Source organism: Nannobrachium achirus, assembly GCF_963921795.1.
Source record: "Nannobrachium achirus genome assembly, chromosome: 11".
Lineage (NCBI taxonomy): Eukaryota > Metazoa > Chordata > Actinopteri > Myctophiformes > Myctophidae > Nannobrachium > Nannobrachium achirus.
In genome coordinates this window covers 25,024,936-25,043,257 of record NC_137820.1, presented here as the reverse complement: position 1 = coordinate 25,043,257, position 18,322 = coordinate 25,024,936, and the positions used below count along the sequence as shown (strand labels likewise).

The window sequence follows — 18,322 nt, the reverse complement described above, 5'->3', positions numbered from 1 at the left end:
GCGCTTTACCAACATTTCCTATCGGCCATGCCACAGTGGTGAGTGTTCTGGTCATTCATAAATGACCAGACCACGTTATAGGACCTCACTAAGGCCTGACTTCATTGTGCTTGATTGTGGACAGTTTGAGGACAAGTCAGGCATCAGGGGGACAGCATATATTTTTCAGTACCAACAGTGGTGGAAAAAGTACTAAATGTTTTGACTTAAGTAAAAGTATCAATTCTGCAATGTAGAAATAGTCTGTTAGGGTGCCCTCACACCAAAGTACATATGAGAGTGGAATCTGCGTTCCGCCAATGCTTTTCAATGAGAAGGGAGCGTTTTTTGCAGAAATCCTCTGCTGGCATGAAACCGCTTCACTCTCATTGAAATGCATTGGTGGAACGCGGATTCCACTCTCATAGGTATTTTGGTGTGAGGGCACCCTTAGGCTGCACCCACACCAAATTACCTATGAGGGTGGATTCCCCATTACGCCAATGCATTTCAATGAGAATGGAGCGGTTTCATGCCAGTAGAGGATTTCTCATTTAAATGTATTGGCGGAATTGGGAATCCACTCTCATAGGTACTTTGGTGTGGGTACAGCCTTAGGCTGCCCTCACACCAAAATACCTATGAGAGTGGAATCCGCGTTCCCCCAATGCATTTCAATGATAAGGGAGCGTTTTTTGCAGAAATCCTCTGCTGGCATGAAACCGCTTCACTCTCATTGAAATGCATTGTGTGGAACGCGGTCCACGCGGAGTCCACTCTCATAGGTATTTTGGTCTGAGGGCACCCTTACAAGTAAAAGTACAAAAGTATTGGTATCAAAATGTGCTTAAAGTACCAAAAGTAGAAATACTCATTATGCTGAATGTCCCGTTTCACAAGTTTTCAACTGTATAATCTTTGTTTTTTCTTAAAATAGCAGATCTACAAGCTCACAATGTGTCGCATCGCGACGCATTGAGATCTTGAAGAACGGCTATTTTCAAATGGCCGAAGTGGTTAATGTATGTTTTGTAATAATAATCAAAATCTACAAAGTAGTAACCAAAGTTTTCAAATAATTGCAGTGGAGTAAAAGTACAATTTGCCTCTGAGATTTAGTGAAGTAGAAGTAAAAGTATTGGAAATTGGAAATACTCAAGTACAAATATATCAAAATTGTACTTAAATACAGTACTTGAGTAATGTACTTAGTTACTTTACACCACTGAGTACCAATAATATCTTCATCCTACATTTCACACAGGCCATTCCTTTGTGGAACTAACGTCTGTTAGAAAGTGTGTATCTGCAACAGCACATTAGGAGTGCAGTGAATGCTTACCGCATCGTTAATCCAGCAACGTTATTATGGGATGGTGGTTCCAGAAAAACACAAACACACCACAATGGTTTATCTAAAACACAACGGTCATGTTTTTATTTTTTGCTTAAATACACAGACAAAAGTAATAATTGCTCTAGGTAAAAGTTTTCCTAAATATGTTTCTTTTTTTTTTTTTTTTTACATTTCATACATATATTTTTGCATTGTGTACAGTAGCAAAATGCTGTAAATATATCTGTCTTAGGTATATACAGTACAATATATAATGGTAGTATATATATAGTGGTGACAATAGTTACAGAGACAGGGGATTAAATATGAGGTGATGGTGACAGAACAGTGAACAAGTTCCCTTGGCCCTGCGGTCCTTGTTTTACCTCCATGACGGCTCTCTGGATGTCAAGACTGCAAGACACACAAAAATAAGTGGGGGGGTGATGATCCCTTTGTTTGGTTCGGTTTGGAAAACAATGTTCTGGATAGAGATATGACAGGAAAACACATCTGGGTAAATGACTGCCCAGTTTATCGTCGTTGTCAGGTTGAAACATTGTAAGTCCAAAACCATTCGTTTTGAAATTATCATCTAAAAAATGAACTAAACTAGTGAAAAAAGCCGATCTACAAGCACACTGTGTGCTTGTAGATCTGCTGTTTTCACTACAGCAGGGGCTTTACTTTGCGAAAGAACGTACAAATTTGAAACTTGGAGATACGAGGTTTCCACCCGACGATGACGTTATGCTCTGTCGAATGATGGCGTCGCATGCCAGAAATAGCTGATCTACAAGCTCGCAACGTGTCGTAGATGCAACACGTTGTGACCTTGTAGATAGGCTATTTCTGCCATGCGACACCGGCGTACGACAACGTATAAATTGGGCTTGAGAAGGACAGATGTCCCAGTCAGATCACTGACACTAGATCAGATACATTATAAGGTACAACTGCTGTTGCTATCGACTTGCAATTGTCGACAGCTCAGTGTTTTGGGACACTGTTCGTTTAAAGCATGCTTCTAAAAACAAAAGGATTGACAGGTCTGCAGACTTCAGAGTCAGGAGAGCTTTAACCATCCCACCCAAAGAAACACCACACAGCAAACAGGAAGGAAGAACACAGTCACAATCATCCCTTTGACCTGTCTGTATGATAAGAGGAAATTGGTTAAAGTGATACATGCTGCACTAAGTATTATGTTAGCGGTGTTTTAGATTGTCAGTGATGAATATCAGGAGCATTGCTTAGTCATTTGATGTCTGATTGTGTATATTAAATATGACGCTAAACATACATGACAGGCCAAGGGTCAGGTGTGATGAGAACTGGGAACCAAGGGTATCCATTCAAATTGAGGAACAGAAAAAATAAACACCTCAACAAACCATGGCCCTGTTACAATACTTTGAATATTCCCATCAATCAACTCGGTACCGCGCTGTGAGCTTGTATATCTGCTATTTTTCACTGGTTAAAGCATTCAATATTTCTAGGCCTAAATGGGTAAATAGCCTATTTATTAATTTCCATTTCTGCAAGAAAAAAGTAAAATACATGACTGCAAAGGCGAAACGGAAGAGGGAGGACGTCATTGCAATTGCATTTTTCATCGCTTCCGATGTACTGTTTTTAGGCGGAAGAATTTGAAAATGGTGCGAGCCAACAGTCTGTCTCGAGAGACTAATTTATCTGTATTTAAACAAGGGCCATGACTTCAAACAGGAAGGGAACGGGACAGTGCAATACATTTTGCAGAGCCCTGTCGACCATATTCACACGGCATGGTTGGCAGCATGGACGACGTCAGAGCAAAATGGCTGACCGTGTGAATATGGTCTCGGAAAGGCTCTTGCTCTTTGGAAGGCAAGCATCACCAAAGTACAAGGCAGTGTATAGAAATATACCCCCATACATATAAATAATATCCATCCACACATAAAAAGGCAAACTTAAATGACATTGGTCTCTTTTTTTTTACGTCACAACATAAAAAAAAACACAGTCTGAATGTCTGTTGTAGCCATTCTCCAATGTTAAGTGTGAACATGATATTACAGTGTATATTTTACTCTTTATGCAGTTAAAGCTGTCCTGAGGGTGGGAAGGTCACCCTGTGTCACGGAGGGGACTGTGGGAGGAGCTCCCGGCTGCATGGAAGTAAAGCCAGAGCAGCTGGATGTTAGTCCACAAATTACACAGTGTAAGTCAGCCAGAGAAAAGAGAGAGAGAGAGGCAGTTACACTGTGAAATCCTGAATGTCAATTTGAAGGTGCTGTAAATAATATTGATATTTTGTATTAAAAAAAAACTCATTGCTATATACAGCGATTGTTCAGCAACATAGGTCTTGCCATCTCCAACTTTTGAATAAACATAAAATATACATTTTCCTATGGGACACCAATTTCCCCCAATCAGAAGAGAGATCTCATTTATCAGCTATTATTTTAAAGGTTGATCCTGTTCCATATAAATTCTCTCTTCTGGTTTAATTGACATCCCAACCTGATAATTCATGTTCTGTTCTCAAAAAAGATGTAGTGACAGAGGCCCTCTTACTGAACAAACAATCCAGTCTAAAGCAATGATTGTAATGTACGATGCCATTTAACAGCTATTTTAACACAATATCACTTACACCACCTTTAACAAGTTGACACACACACTGAAGGATTTCACTGTGTAGACTGTAAGAAAGGGGCTGGGGGACGCGAACAAAAGTTGTCTAATTAAAGCATACTGGTTAGTGAGACGAGGAGGACGCAGAGAGGAAGAGGCGCTCTACACCAGACTAGATATTGTGTGAAAGGGAGCAAAGCGACTGGAAATCAGCTGAACATTTGAGAGTTAGGAGATGTAGGAGAAGGTCCTTAAGTCTATGGAGGCAATGCAGGTGAAGCGTAGAGGAAAGCAGGCCGCCTACCCACCCACATACGGACACCTCCGTCACCCAACCAGAGCTGATGGCTGTATACCACATGAAGGAAGAACCCAAACAAGTCAGGGATGAGGGGCAGAAGGACAAAAGGGGGCTTTAGGGGTAGTAGAGCGATGGGAGCGCGGAGAGAGGGTTGGGGGGCGGGGGTCTCACACATACACACCCTCGGGATTAAGACTGGACACCAGAGGGTTCTGTAGGTTGCGCGGATGTCCCAGGAACTGTTTGGCGGTGGGGCGAGGCGGCGACTCTGTCGAGACAAAACCGAGGCCTGGAAAGAGAAGAGAGAGGCGGCTTAGTTACGGACACCGTTCACCTGTTGGTCCATTTGTATGCTAACTGACAATGCATGGTGCCAGGGGCGTCACAAGGGGGGGGGGGGGGGGGGAGGAGTGGGCCCAAGATGGAGGGGCCTTAATTACTTAACTATTGAAAAATAGCAGATATACAAGCTCACAGCGTGGCACCGAGTGCCGCACTGCAAGCTTGTAGATCTGCTATTTTTGTCGTGAAAATGTGTGCAAATCTTTGAATGTATTTTTGAAGCGAACATTTGTAACTAAAATTTTGTTTCTGGAGGGGTCCCTGGAACTAAATATTTTGAGATGAGAAACATAGGTTTTTAAAAAAAAAAACCTTAGAAGGATTTGAAATATTCAAAGACTTTTTCAAGATCTTTTCAAAAATAGCAGATCTACAAGCTCGCAGTGCGCTGTGAGCTTGTATATATCTGCTATTTTTCAAGCACAAAATAATGCGTAATAATACGTTCCCCAGTCTAAATGGGTTAAACCCCCCCCCCCCCCATGAAGAACATTCACGGGGGGCCCGCAGTGAATCCCAGGGGCCCAGGCACCCAGAATTTGGTACGACACCCCTGCACAGTACTCCTTTATCCACACCTCCGTTCCTGTATCCCTCCTGCAGTAGATGTGCCAGCTCTAGCTGATCCAGCTGCTCGTGGAGGTCCGTGCGCGAGTTAGAGTGTGCCGGCAGTACGCCAGCCTGCTGAATGAACTGCTGCAGGTTACACTGCCTCAGCTCCTTGTTCAGGTCTTCCAGCTCCTCCTGCTTGGCCTGGGGAGCGGGCAGGGCACAAACCAGAGAGGCAAAAGGTCAGCACATGTAAATAAGATCACCCTCCAGCCAGTGTTGATTTCGTCGACTAAAACTTTGACGAAAAATGTTTGTCGACTGTGTTTTTTTCACTGACAAATTAAATGAAATAAAAACAAAATAAAAACTAAGCTGTGATGACTAAAACTAAGACTAAATATATTGACAATTTCGTCAACCAAATAAAAACTAGACTAAAACGTTAGGGAGGGACTAGTGCTGAAGAGAGTCATTTTATGTTTGGTTGCTCTCAGGTGTTGTGTGCTGAAAATAGCAGATCTACAAGCTCACAACACGTCGCAGCGTGACGCATTGTGAGCTTGTAGATCGGCTATTTTCCAAAATACAATTCCCACAGTTGACTTAATCAACAGTGGATTTAGTCGCCTTAAATTGATATTTAGTCGACTAAAATTAGACTAAAACTAAAACTTTTCAGGTGACTAAATTATGACTAAAACTAAAAGACATTTTATTCAAAAGACTATGACTAAAACTAAATCAAGATTTGCTGTCAAAAACAACACTGCCTCCAGCTGTATTTTATGGTGCCATCATTGAAGCTGCACTCTGCAGTCACGCAGTCTGTTTTTGGCCACAAGGGGGCAGCAGGTCCACATCACAGAGGGGCAGGCTGGTAAACAACTGCCCTCATCATAAGACATCATCAGAGCAATCACCAGACAGTACATCAGCCTCAATTATAAGCTGCAGCCTCCTGATTAAACAAGAATCCAAAAAGCCTGGGTCTTAGCTGCGAGGGAAGGACACAGCAATGGTCACGTGTCTGCTGCATTTAGAAGCTTGTTTGTTAAAAAGATGCCAGTGGACAAGATATCCATTAGCTTTGATTATTGATAATACAGGGTGCAGGTTGAAGCGACGTCATCAAGGCACACAGCCATCACCCACACCCTCACACCTATACTTTTAATCACTGAAGCCCCTATCAGAGTCGGCACCGCGGTGATAAGCTATCCACCGCGGTGTAGTCTTTTGAAGTCATAAAACTACAACATATCCACCGCGAACTCCAACACATCTCTCTGTTTTGTACTTTCAGACAGATCGTTCACTGATTGGTCGATCAAGACCAGTCAGTCACAGTGATAGGACTTCACCGTGACTGACTATGATGGCCTCCACTTGTTTTCTGACTTTAGGTGGATAGCTTATCACCTAAAATGTTCAGTGATAGGCTCTTCACCTTTGACTCGTGATAGGGGCTTGACACCCTGTATAGTTGACCAGGGTCTCTCAGGGCTCTGTACTTGGTCCAGTCTTTTTGAGGGGTGCCAACCACTCCTACGTCTGGCTTTGTGTGTATGTACAGTATGAGCCCTGATCTCCATGGAAGGAGATAACTAACGTCACAGACAGAACAGCCCATACACAGAGATATCATATGCACGTGTGACGTGTTTGATACCATGCCGTTCAATTTGTTCCCCCTTAATTAACACAAAACCTTGTCACAGAAAATAGCCAATCTATAAGCTCAGAATGTGGTGGTGCAACGCAACAGCATTGACTTTGTGAGCTTGTGGCTCTGCTATTTTCATCTAATGTTCGCCACCCAGAATAGGGACGCTAGGTTTCACGTGGTTAAGTTTGTTGTGCGGAGGCCAGTCCATCAACCTGATCGACTAACCATTTGTGCTTAGTCAATGTGTCTGCTCAGTGCTGAGAAGGAGCAGCAGTCTGCCACAGTTACCCCCCCCCCCACTGGCCATAGTCTGTTTGCTTGTAATTAACGCTGGATAGAGGCAGCGTACTGAGACAGTTCACACCTGCAGGCTCCACCATTAGCCTAATGACAGAAGGACTGTGCTCATCAAGACTAACGCTCTAGAACAGTATAGCAGTCAGCTGCCAGGCATGCCACAACTCATCACATCAGCCGACTGTCAGACAAACCCTCGAAACTTAAAGAACAATGAATGGGGTTTTATTACACCGTGTTTCTACGACGGTGTTGATGTGCCATGAAAAAAACTAAAAACTAAACAGAAAGCCAGACATCTTGGCATACCATTTCAACTGGCAAACTACCTGTGTGGTAAAAACAGATGCCTCTTTTTATAAAGGTTAGGATTCAAAACACTCACGATGCAAGGCCTAACATATAATAACACAAACTGAAATGGTGAAGCAGGAAATATAAGTGCATAATATTTTTTATCTTGCCGCAGGCTCCTTTCTACATCATTAGATGGGTCTTGAGATTGCCACCCCTTAGCGTGTTTCTTATCCATGAAGCAAAGTCGTCCTTCTGTTCAAAGAGCATCCATTTCCAAGCTTCATAGTCAAGCTGCCAAATATGTCTGCAGTTCTACCCCAACGGCAGTCACGGTCCTGGCTGAAATCAAATGAGCTTTTCATAGTTTTTTAATCAAGTGTCAAAGCCAGTAACACAGCCATTAGGACTCCAGCGAGTTGGGAATGGGATGCAATGGTCTTACACCGCTGACGGCCCTTACTAATGAAGAGTGACAAATGCACTCTTGCCCATAAAACCTAAACTAAAACTAAAAGAAAGAACTTTCAGGAACAGGAAAACACTTCAATCACCACAGCTGATTTCCTTGGCAACACAGCGTTCAAAACAACACCATCTATCATGTAAAAGACAGATATCATTTCGTTCAATCATCGGGGAGAAACTAGTCCATCTCCGAGCTCCATAAAATGGATGGATTCAAGTGTCAGGTTTCAGGAGGATTATGAGGAAGCTTGAGTTTCATTTTGAACTGGGTCAGGCTTTTATTCGAAGGACACAGTACAAAACAATCACATCTGACCACAACCACCTAAAAGTAAACACATATAAAAAGACAGGGCAAACCTCAAAAATCTGTGGCCTGGCTAATCCAAAAAAAGAACTATTGCAATAGAACAACTTTATTTTTGAATTTTTCATACAGTATATGCAAGAGTACAAGGATATGTAGATACTGTCACTGTAATATAAACACCATTGGTAACCACGTGTTCTGAGCTCACAGAATGGATCATACCCACCAAACCAGTTCAACTAGACACTTAAAGGTGTCTTCCAGCAATAGAGAACATTCACACAAGGTAGGATCTGAGTATACAATTGAATTCATGTGCTCGTAATTTCATGAATAAATATTTATGTATTTTGCAAATCATTTTGCAAATCATCACAAATGTATCATGTTTCTTTTTATTTATAATGGGTTAAGATGAGAGTAAGTGTCCTTATACTGCACAGCAGAATCCTGCTGTGCAACCCTCATAGTATAAAAATGGACCCTCAATTTAACTTTCAGCGTTAAATTAACGATATGTGATAAGTGCGGGTCTGCTGTGTTATGCAGGTAGGAGAGGGATGTGAGGGGTTGGCGACATCGACCTACAGCCCTTTTTCCACAATTGCGACCTCTCTCCTTACCTGCAGCAGAGTCTCAGCCTTCCCCAGTGCTATGTCATTCTCTTTTAGCCGCTCCTTCAGCTCCGCCCCGTGCCCCTCTTGGCTCTGTAGCTCCACCTTCACGGCGTCCAGGCACTCCTCGGGCGCTGCTCCGTTGACCCGCCCCGCCAGGGGCCCGCCCGCTTGGCTCTCCCGTTGGAGCTCTTGCTCCAGCTGAGCAGAGCGCAACGAGAACTCATGGAGCCGCCGACCACAGTCGTCCATCTTGGCGTGGAGCTCCCCCAGCCTCCTTCTCATCCCTCGCTCCCTTTCCACCTCCCCTCGCATCTCCTCTTCCCAGTACTGCTCGTGGGCCAGCTCTCCTTGGTTCCGCCGCAACGCCAGCTCCAGGGCTTCCATCTCTTCCTGAATGTGGGTGTCAGAGACCGGGGAAGGGCAGGGGGACGGGGAGGGGCGCTCCCAGACATGAGACTCCCTCTCTAAGGTTTCAAGTTGGCCCTCGATGGCCCTCAGTCTTTCTTGCTGCTGGAGAACCTGTCGGAAGACCTCCTCTTTGGACGGGCCTACGGGTGGCGAAGGAGACGGCGATGGGGATGGCACATGCGAGGACACGGGACTGGGAGAGGGAGAGGGCGAGTGTGAATGCAAGGGGGAAGCTCTCTGCTCCGGTGAGTCTCGGGGAGACCTTCGGAGCTGCTTGGCTTTGGTTCTCGGGGAGGTGGAGGGCCCGAGGTTGAAAGTGAGGGACTTCTTGGGGTGGCTGCGTTTGGATGGTTCTGATTCGGGATGCTTGGGCAGGGGGAGAGGCGTTGCTCTATCCTGTTTGGATCCCGGCCCGTCACTGCTGCTGGGGCCTGTGCGGCGCAGGAAGAACTGGACCTCGCTGCCGTGCTGGCCTAGCTTCGCTAGAGACTCCAGAGGCCTGTCTGTGGCCAGCAGCTGCCTCTCTGTGTCCCGGAGACGCTGGATCAGGACGTAGCGCCCTGTCTGACCTAGAGACAGAGAAGAGAGAAAGAAACTTGATTTGTACCATAAGTTATCCAAAACTGTATGAAAAACACCAATTAATCTCAAGAATCATACGAATAATATTCAGCCGAGTCTATTTCAGTGTCTCTACGTGAGGTCTTTTTCTTTACTACTGCCTCTAATGAAGCCTTGATTGCTTCTACACCAGTCTGGATGATTGAGAAAATGACAGGCTTATTACGGTGATGCCAGTATCCCTCGCTCCCTAACCGCTGAGAATAGGAGGATGAGGCTGTTACGTAAGACAAAATATTAAAAAGAAAGGAGGGGCAAAAAAAAAAGAAGCTCAAATAAAAGTTTCCACGAGGGCCCAGAAATGAGGACAAACCCTCCCTGATGACTTGGCAGGCTGCTCACTCAGGGAAGGAGGAAAGTGCTAAATGTGGAGTTGGGTTGTTGAATACAGCAGCAGCGTGTATGGCCTTAGCGCCGCCTGAGGACATAGGGATGAAACCTCGGCGCCGTTCCAAAACGGACCCTCTAGACGCTTCTGATGGAGCACTTTATTTAGGCCACAGTGGAGTTTGCAAAGGTAAACGCGAAAACAGAAAGCTACCGTGTAGGCCTGCATCAAGCTTTCATCATTACTCCTCGCAGCAGGGTGCAAGGGACCAGGGTAGGGCTGTCACGGTTATGACATTTTACATGCCGAGTATTTGTCACTCAAATAATTGGGATTAACGGTTTAATTGTGTTTTTGTCGTTGACAATTACATTTCTGCTTGGCTTTTAGGCTTTGAAGTTGCACATGGTAGATATGACACATAACCTAAATATACAAAGAAAGGACTGACATATTTGACAACTTTACACTTAGAAAAGAACATTGTTAGTGGAAATAGCCGATCTACAAGCTCACAACGCGTCGCATCAAATCTGCTATTTCCACTATTTTTGACTTTTCTTTTTTAATATATGAAAAATGTTCAACATGGAAACGATTATGACAAAGAATCGACGATTATGTAATAATTGTGACAGCCCTAGACCAGGGTGAATTTTTCAGAGGAGCTTTTTTTGCAACAGAATGATTTCAGAGCAGGAAGTGGGCTTGAGGTATACTGACCGATGGCCTGCGCAAGAGCAATGACCACATCCTGGCAGGAGGTCTCCTCCGACAGGCCGCACACCACCCGCACCACTCCATCCACCCACACTTTCAGCTCCATCTGGGACCGGGCAGGGCAGGGCGAGGGGTAGACAGGCTTCAGATAAGATCCGCTCGCTTTAATTTGGCGTGACTCAGCTCAGCACTGCATGGCAGGGGGCTCTGTGGAACAGATAGACACAAGGAATAGAAAGGATGAGAGGGTGGACGGATGCTTTTCATGATGGATCCAAAGATCCAGCTTCGCAGACACATAGATCGGCATCGAAGAAACAAAAAGCAGGTAACACTTTGGTGGCAGGGATTCCCATACTGTGGTGAAGGTACACAAGCTGCCTCCAGGGGGTGCGTGACATAAATAGTGTAATGGGGTGCTGGTGTTATCATTTATAATATATATTATCAATACATACAATCATACATGTAAGTACATTTCTCACATTTTACTGCACCATATTTGAGAAATCTCACTCCACAATCACCTGTAATTTGTAATGTAGACAGGGCTGTCGCAATTATTACATAATCGTTCAATCACAATTATTTTACATAATTGCGATTTTGTATAAAGTTGTCAAATATGTCAAAGGCAATATTTCTTTGTATATTTAGGTTATGTGTCATACCTACCATGTGCAACTTCAAAGCCTAAAAGCCAAACAGAAATGTAATTGTCAACGACAAAAACACAATTAAATCGTTGATTGCAATTATTTGAGTGACAATGAATCGTCATGTAAAATTTCATAATCGTGACAGCCCTAAATGTAGATATGGAAAGAATTGTATGGATCACAGGGCAAAGCCTGGCCACAGAACTACATTTCTCAGAACATGGCGTGAGCTCAGCCTACTTGCAAGTATGACATAAGTTGTTGTTAATATAAACAGTGTCGTCAGCCATGAATGACACATTCTCACCCCCAAGTAGTCACACACAAACGCACACATCATTATACCCATCCAGATAGCAGTGGATAACAGCCCCGTACCATCTACACTACAGTATACAGTATGCAACAGTAGTGTTGACGTCAACAGTGTCAGCTGTGCAGCGAGGCATGAATGGATGTATCCATGATCTAGACTCTAGACTAGATGAACGACACCTCAGGGGAGGAAGAGGAACAGAGCATTTTGTTAGAGAGATTCCTGGTGGTTTGTTAGGAGCCCTGGTGGTGTCCTGTGGACCTGGGAGTATAAACGCCAATCCTTAACCCAATTAGACGCTCCGCTGCCCTCCTTCAAAGCCGTTATGATAGCTTTACTGCCGAAGGGAACAGACAGAGCAGCTCCAGCAGATCAGTTATTTAGGGATAGGATTTTTGTATGTGTAACTGTGCTGTGTGTACACGGACAGAGAGAGAGACCCTGAGAGAGAGAAATATACAGTATGTCTGTGCACACTGAGAGAGACAGTGTGTTTATTTGTTTGTGTGCATGGCGTGCTAGCATGCACGTCGTGAACATGGGTTTGCATACCGTCGTTGTCGGGTGGAAACCTTGTATGTCCAAAACCGTTCGTTTTGTATTTATCATTTTAGAAATCATTTAAAACTAGTGAAAACAGCCGATCTACAAGCACACAACGCCTCGCGGTTTGTAGGTCGGCTATTTTCACTAGTCTTGTGCGACAGTCTTGAAGGGCAGGGCTTTACTTTACGAAAAAACGCACACGTTAGAAACTTGGAGATATGAGGTTTCTGCCCGACAGTGACGATACATTACTTTGAATTGTCATCAGACTAAGTTCTGGTCCTGGTGAGAGGTATCAAAGAGCAACGCAGCAGGCAGCTGAGCACCGGTCTGGACAGCAGGTTGAAGCTCTTTCAGGCCAAATGAACATTGTTACGACCGCTTTCCCTGTACTTTTATGACCACGCTTAAAAACTATGGCAACGATGTACCTTTGCAAAGTCATGTAAGCACTAGGGCATTAACGATTAGTTAGTTACACAAGTCGACTCCCACCAGAGAAAGTCGAAAGTCAAAGTAAAAAAAAATGAAAAAAAAAAAAAAACTTTCTACTGTGAAAATAGTAGATCTACGTGCTCACAACGGCGTTGTGAGCACATAGATATGCTATTTTCACAATTTCTGCCTCTATATTTTTGACAATTTGGACAATGTTTAATTTATCATTTTAGAGGTATTAAAAAGTCCTTAAATTGGCACTTTAGAAATGTGAAGATACCCTCTATACACTTAAACTTGATGTTGGCTTTTTTACAGTTGAGTGAGAAAACAATGTTCCACATTAAGTTAATCATCTGTGGACCCCCCAAAATAATTGGGGTGTCGTGTGTGATGTGATGACGTCATCAAACGATAAAGTCAACTTCAACTCAACTTTTTACTGAGTCGAGTTGACTTGCAAAAATCACAAGTCGTTAATGCACTACTACAGACCATGGTGATCTGAACTAACATACTGTAACATTGCAGACTGTGAGTTAAAAAAAGGACAACTTGATGCAGTCAGACAGATGGCGCACTCTCTTCCCATCTCAGGAGGCGTTTTAATGCTAAACCCTGCCATTATCTCAGCCCCTTCATTCAGAGCCTGTGCTGTGCTCCGCTGGCCGTCTATAGGGGAGCTGCCTGGGAGGAATGCACTGACTTCATCTGCCGACCCAGAAGAATTCCTCGCTTTTCTTAAAAAAAACGCTCACGCTCACCCTGCCCCACTCTCACCCGGCCGTGGTGTGCACCGCGGCCCCCCTCCTCCCCCTTGCAGCTGACCCGGCCACCCCCCTATCACCATTACTCATCTGCTATTTAGACTCCAAACATGAACTCTGCTGGGAGGCTATCTTGATGTGGCAACAACATCCGAGGAGGATGAACGGCAGGACAGGACAGGAGACTCTAAACTATGAGGTGTGTGTGTGTTGGGGGGGGGGGGGTCACAAGATATGACAGACGCCCGTAATAAAGAGGATGGATGATCACATTGGAGAGAAATATTCCATGATCTGATGATTCAGGCAAGGAGATTTAATCTAAAGAAAGGAGGAAACCCGGCACAAAAAAGGGAGTGCTCATCAAACGCAGGAACACGCAAGGTTATTTCGACACAATTCACCCCCCACCCCCTCCAGACTGTACAGAGTGTGCTTGTTGCTGTTGCAGTAGATCAGGGGCGTCACAAGGAGGGGGGGGGGACTGGGCCCAAGGTGGAGGGACCTGGAATTATTTTATACTTTAGCTATTGAAAAATAGCAGATATTCAAGCTCACAGCTCGGCACTGAGTGCCGCACTGCAAGCTTGTAGATCTGCTATTTTTGAAAAGTCGTGAAAACGTGTGCAAATCTCTGAATATATGTTTTTAATATATGAACATTTGTAACTGAAATTTTGCTTCTGGGTGGTCCCTGGAACTAAATATTTTCAGATGGGGGTCTGTGGCCAAATACATATCATTTTGGGGGTCCTTCACATGAAACAGTTTGAGCACCACTGACATTGAAACATAGGGCTTTCAGAAAACCTAGGATTTGAAATATTCAAAGATTTATTTTTCACGACTTTTCAAAAATAGCAGATCTACAAGCTTGCAGCACGGCACTCGGTGCCACGCTGTGAGCTTGTATATCTGCTATTTTTCAATAGTTAAAGTACCCAGGGCCCAGAATTTGGTGCGACACCCCTGGTTGTAGTAGATCATTTGCCCGAGCCAGACACAGAAATGCACACGTGCACAGCACACACACACACACACACGGCGTACACAAACAACACACACACACACACACACACACACACACACACACACACACACACACACACACACACACACACACACACACACACACACACACACACACACACACACACAGTGTACCTATGCTGTGTAATAAGTAAATACTAAATACTTTAAACGTGAGGCTTATCTCAAACCTGTACAGAGGTCTCTGGATGAAAGTGGGCCTTTTATAACGCATTGCCATTATCACTCAGACCTTGTGAGGTGGAATGCAACGCTACAGACAGACCCGTGAGAGAAGACGAGCACAGGGCATGAAACAACGCTCTCCATTGTATGTTGAGGCAGTAGAGAGCGTGCACACACACACACACACACACACACACACACACACACACACACACACACACACACACACACACACACACACACTAGGGATGGGACTCTCTCTAGGGATGGGACTCTCTCTCTGGGACGAGAAGTGATGATATCATTTATCGTGATAAGAAACACACATGATAATCGTATTGTGGAGATTTAATTTATCGTGATATCGTCCCCCGTCATGCACTGGGATCAATTCACCTTTTATTTGCCGAGCTGCATATCTGGTACCACTTAAACCCATTATAATTGGTAAAAGGTACCTATAATATACGTACTTTTTTATCAAATGTCTTTGCCAAAAAATTGCCGATCTACAAGCTCACAACGTTACATATCCATAACCAAATCCATTTCATTCACCTTCATGCATCAACATAACCGCACAAGAACAAAAAAGTAGTACGAAAAAATAATAGTAAGAAGCCTCATGCGTGCTGAACTTTTGACTTTTTCTCTCTGTCTCTTTTGCTGCATGTGCAGAAAAGCCCCCCCCCTTAAGCCCCCGCCCCACCCTCACCATTACAGTTGGCCTAGAGCCAACTTGCATGCCAACATGAATACAGATCTATCTGTCTAGCCTCGTCCTTTTCAAATGCACCCAAGGGACTGTCGTCAGCTGGGAGCCCAAATATATACAGGAGAATTCCCTTCTATTGCATCATGGACAGGGTAAAAGCTAGCTCAGCTCACCACCCATCTTTCTACATGTTATCGCCCAAGTTCAAGGTGTAAAGCAGGAGTCTTCAATCAATGTTTTCAGGCCAAGGACCCCTTAGTTGAGAGAGAGATGAAGCAGGGACTCCCGCATAACCTTTTCATAGATTCCATATAGTTTCATCGCTTGACAGCACGATCATCAGAGTATTTTGGATTGATGTCAATTTGTGTTTTCAGATATGTAACCACTTGAACCGTCTTTCACTCTGTACTTAGTCTGCTCTTTTCCCCTCTACAACACCAAACCTCTTGCTGAAAATAGCCGATCTACAGGCTCACAAGTTCACAACGCCTCGCAGCGCGAGGCGTTGTGAGCTTGTAGATCTGCTATTTTTGGCTAATGTTCTATGGATGCTAGGGTTCAAGTGGTTAATATAAAAAAAGGAGAAAAAAGGTTTCTACCAAACAAAGATTTGGAGGACCCCCTGCAGTAATTCCGAGGACCCCATAGGGGTCCCGGACCCCCTGTTGAAGACCCTTGGTGTAAAGCCAAAATGTCAAGTCAGTATTTTAAAGCCAAATACTCCGGAATGTTTTAGTGGAAAACAGAGCGCAGCGCCCGAGTGAAAAGTTCTCACGCTGCTGTCATCCTGTCACACACACACACACACGTACACATGCACGCACGCACGCACACACACACACACACACACACACACACACACACACACACACACACACACACACACACACACACACACACACACACACACACACACACACACACACACACACACATTTTTTACGATTGCTACACATTAGACGTCGCCAGTCTCCCATGATGCTCGGTTCACGTACATCCTGGCCGGTGAAATGTGATCAACTGTACTAACAGGAAACAAACAGGCCTGTGACTCTCTCAGGTTGCTGCTGTGTCTTCTCACTGTCACACAGGCACAACAACACTGAGGAACCAGACATCCGCTTGACCCGGCAGAGTCCCACCACCATGTCACTTCATACAGTCATATAATATCGTCACTGTCGGGCAGAAACCTCGTATCTCCACGTTCCTAACGTTTGCGTTTTTTTCGTAAAGTACAGCCCTGCTCCATCATACAAGACAGTCACACACGACTAGTGAAAACAGCCAATCTACAAGCACACAACGCCTCGCGGTGTGAGGCGTTGTGTGCTTGTAGATCGGCTGTTTTCACTAGTTTTAAATTATTCCTAAAATGATGAATACAAAACGAACGGTTTCGGACATACAAGGTTTCCACCCGACAACGACGATATACTATATATACACACACCACACAAGTGGCTTCCTGGACTGTTTCCACGTAACGTATCCAATGTAAAACGATAGCTTTATACAATCGAGAATCCACTTTATTTGTGACATCACTGGTTTACAGGCGTAAAGAAGTGGGTGAAATTCCTTTTTACGTAAGCAGTAAGCACTATCATTTAGTTGTTTATCATTTAGTTGTTTTCCAGACTATCATTTAGTTGTTTTCCAGAAAAGGAGAAGAAAATCAGCGGTGGCTCACTTCACACTAGAAAATACTGTTCCTGAAGAAACAGTGTGGGTACGAGTAGCAAGCACGTTAAGTACAGTTTGATGATGAGTTATAGATAGACCCGCATGAGGGGGTTGGAATATGTGCTCATTGTCCAATCAAAAATGGACATACTGATAGGGACGTACATGCATACACATGGACATACACACAAAGTCAAGTATTCATGGGTTGCATTTGAAGTTCCCAACGTCCCATCGTGCATTGCGCAGAAGGTGTGCAGCAGCTTCCGGCAACGCAGCCGAGTGTGATCTACAAGCTCACAGCGGTTGCATCTGCGACACGACGTGAGCTTGTATGTATGCTGTTCTCCGGAAGTGTGTCCCACAGATAATGCTACAGTAAATTCTCGCGGAAACAGGTGGATAGCGGCCATGTTGAGGACCAACACAGGTGTTCTGATTGTCATAGAACATTAGCTCTATGCCGATCAGACAAATTGAAACACCTGTGTTGGTCCTCAACATGGCCGGGCGGGAAGCAGAGAATGATTTTCTTTTTGAAATAAGCAAAGTAAAATCTGTATGTAGTATTCAAATGTGTTTTCTGAAAGTTTACTCTTGAGTGTGTATTTAACTCCCAGAGTTAAATTAAAACTCAGGATTCTACCGTATTATTTTAGATTACCTTTTAAAATTCCACCTGTAGTGTGTGTGTGTGTGTGTGTGTGTGTGTGTGTGTGTGTGTGTGTGTGTGTGTGTGTGTGTGTGTGTGTGTGCACGTACACTGTGACAGTTCCACGCAGGCCAGAAGGGTGCACACTAAATGCCATATGTTCCCCATCAGCGCACACACACCCGTTCCTAATCCAAGCAACAGAAGGCAGGCCAACACTCACAATTTATCCACATGACAACACATTCCACACCTAAAACCCCTGCCCAGACACCACAGGGCATCCAAAAGAAGAAAGTGAAGCAGAGAAAAAAATTAAAAATAAACCCCAACCGCCTTTTTTCCCCCGACCCCACCCTCACCAACAACACAGGACCCAGGCTGGGGTAATCGAAAGCAAGCTGAAGCAATCAAAAATCTTGCTCTCTCTCACTCTCACAGACTGATGTGTCCCCAGA

General features: G+C 44.3%; 1 protein-coding gene across 3 annotated transcripts in view; it reads right to left on the bottom strand.

Moving 5' to 3' along the window:
* Positions 1–1,389: 1,389 nt before the first annotated feature.
* Positions 1,390–18,322, bottom strand: part of rassf7a (Ras association domain family member 7a) — a 39,226-nt gene continuing 22,293 nt past the window's right edge. Inside the window, exons 2-6 of one of the 3 annotated variants that reach the window (XM_080737395.1) lie at positions 10,871–11,074; positions 8,797–9,767; positions 5,165–5,339; positions 4,426–4,533; positions 1,390–1,799 (exon numbers count right to left, since the gene is read on the bottom strand). In XM_080737395.1, coding sequence (XP_080593521.1) covers positions 1,636–1,799; positions 4,426–4,533; positions 5,165–5,339; positions 8,797–9,767; positions 10,871–10,973 — 1,521 coding nt within the window. In that variant the 5' untranslated portion in view covers positions 10,974–11,074 and the 3' untranslated portion in view covers positions 1,390–1,635. Of the gene's footprint in view, positions 3,472–4,425; positions 4,534–5,164; positions 5,340–8,796; positions 9,768–10,870; positions 11,075–18,322 lie in introns of all 3 variants that reach the window. The other 2 variants (XM_080737397.1, XM_080737396.1) reach the window with 2 other exon arrangements.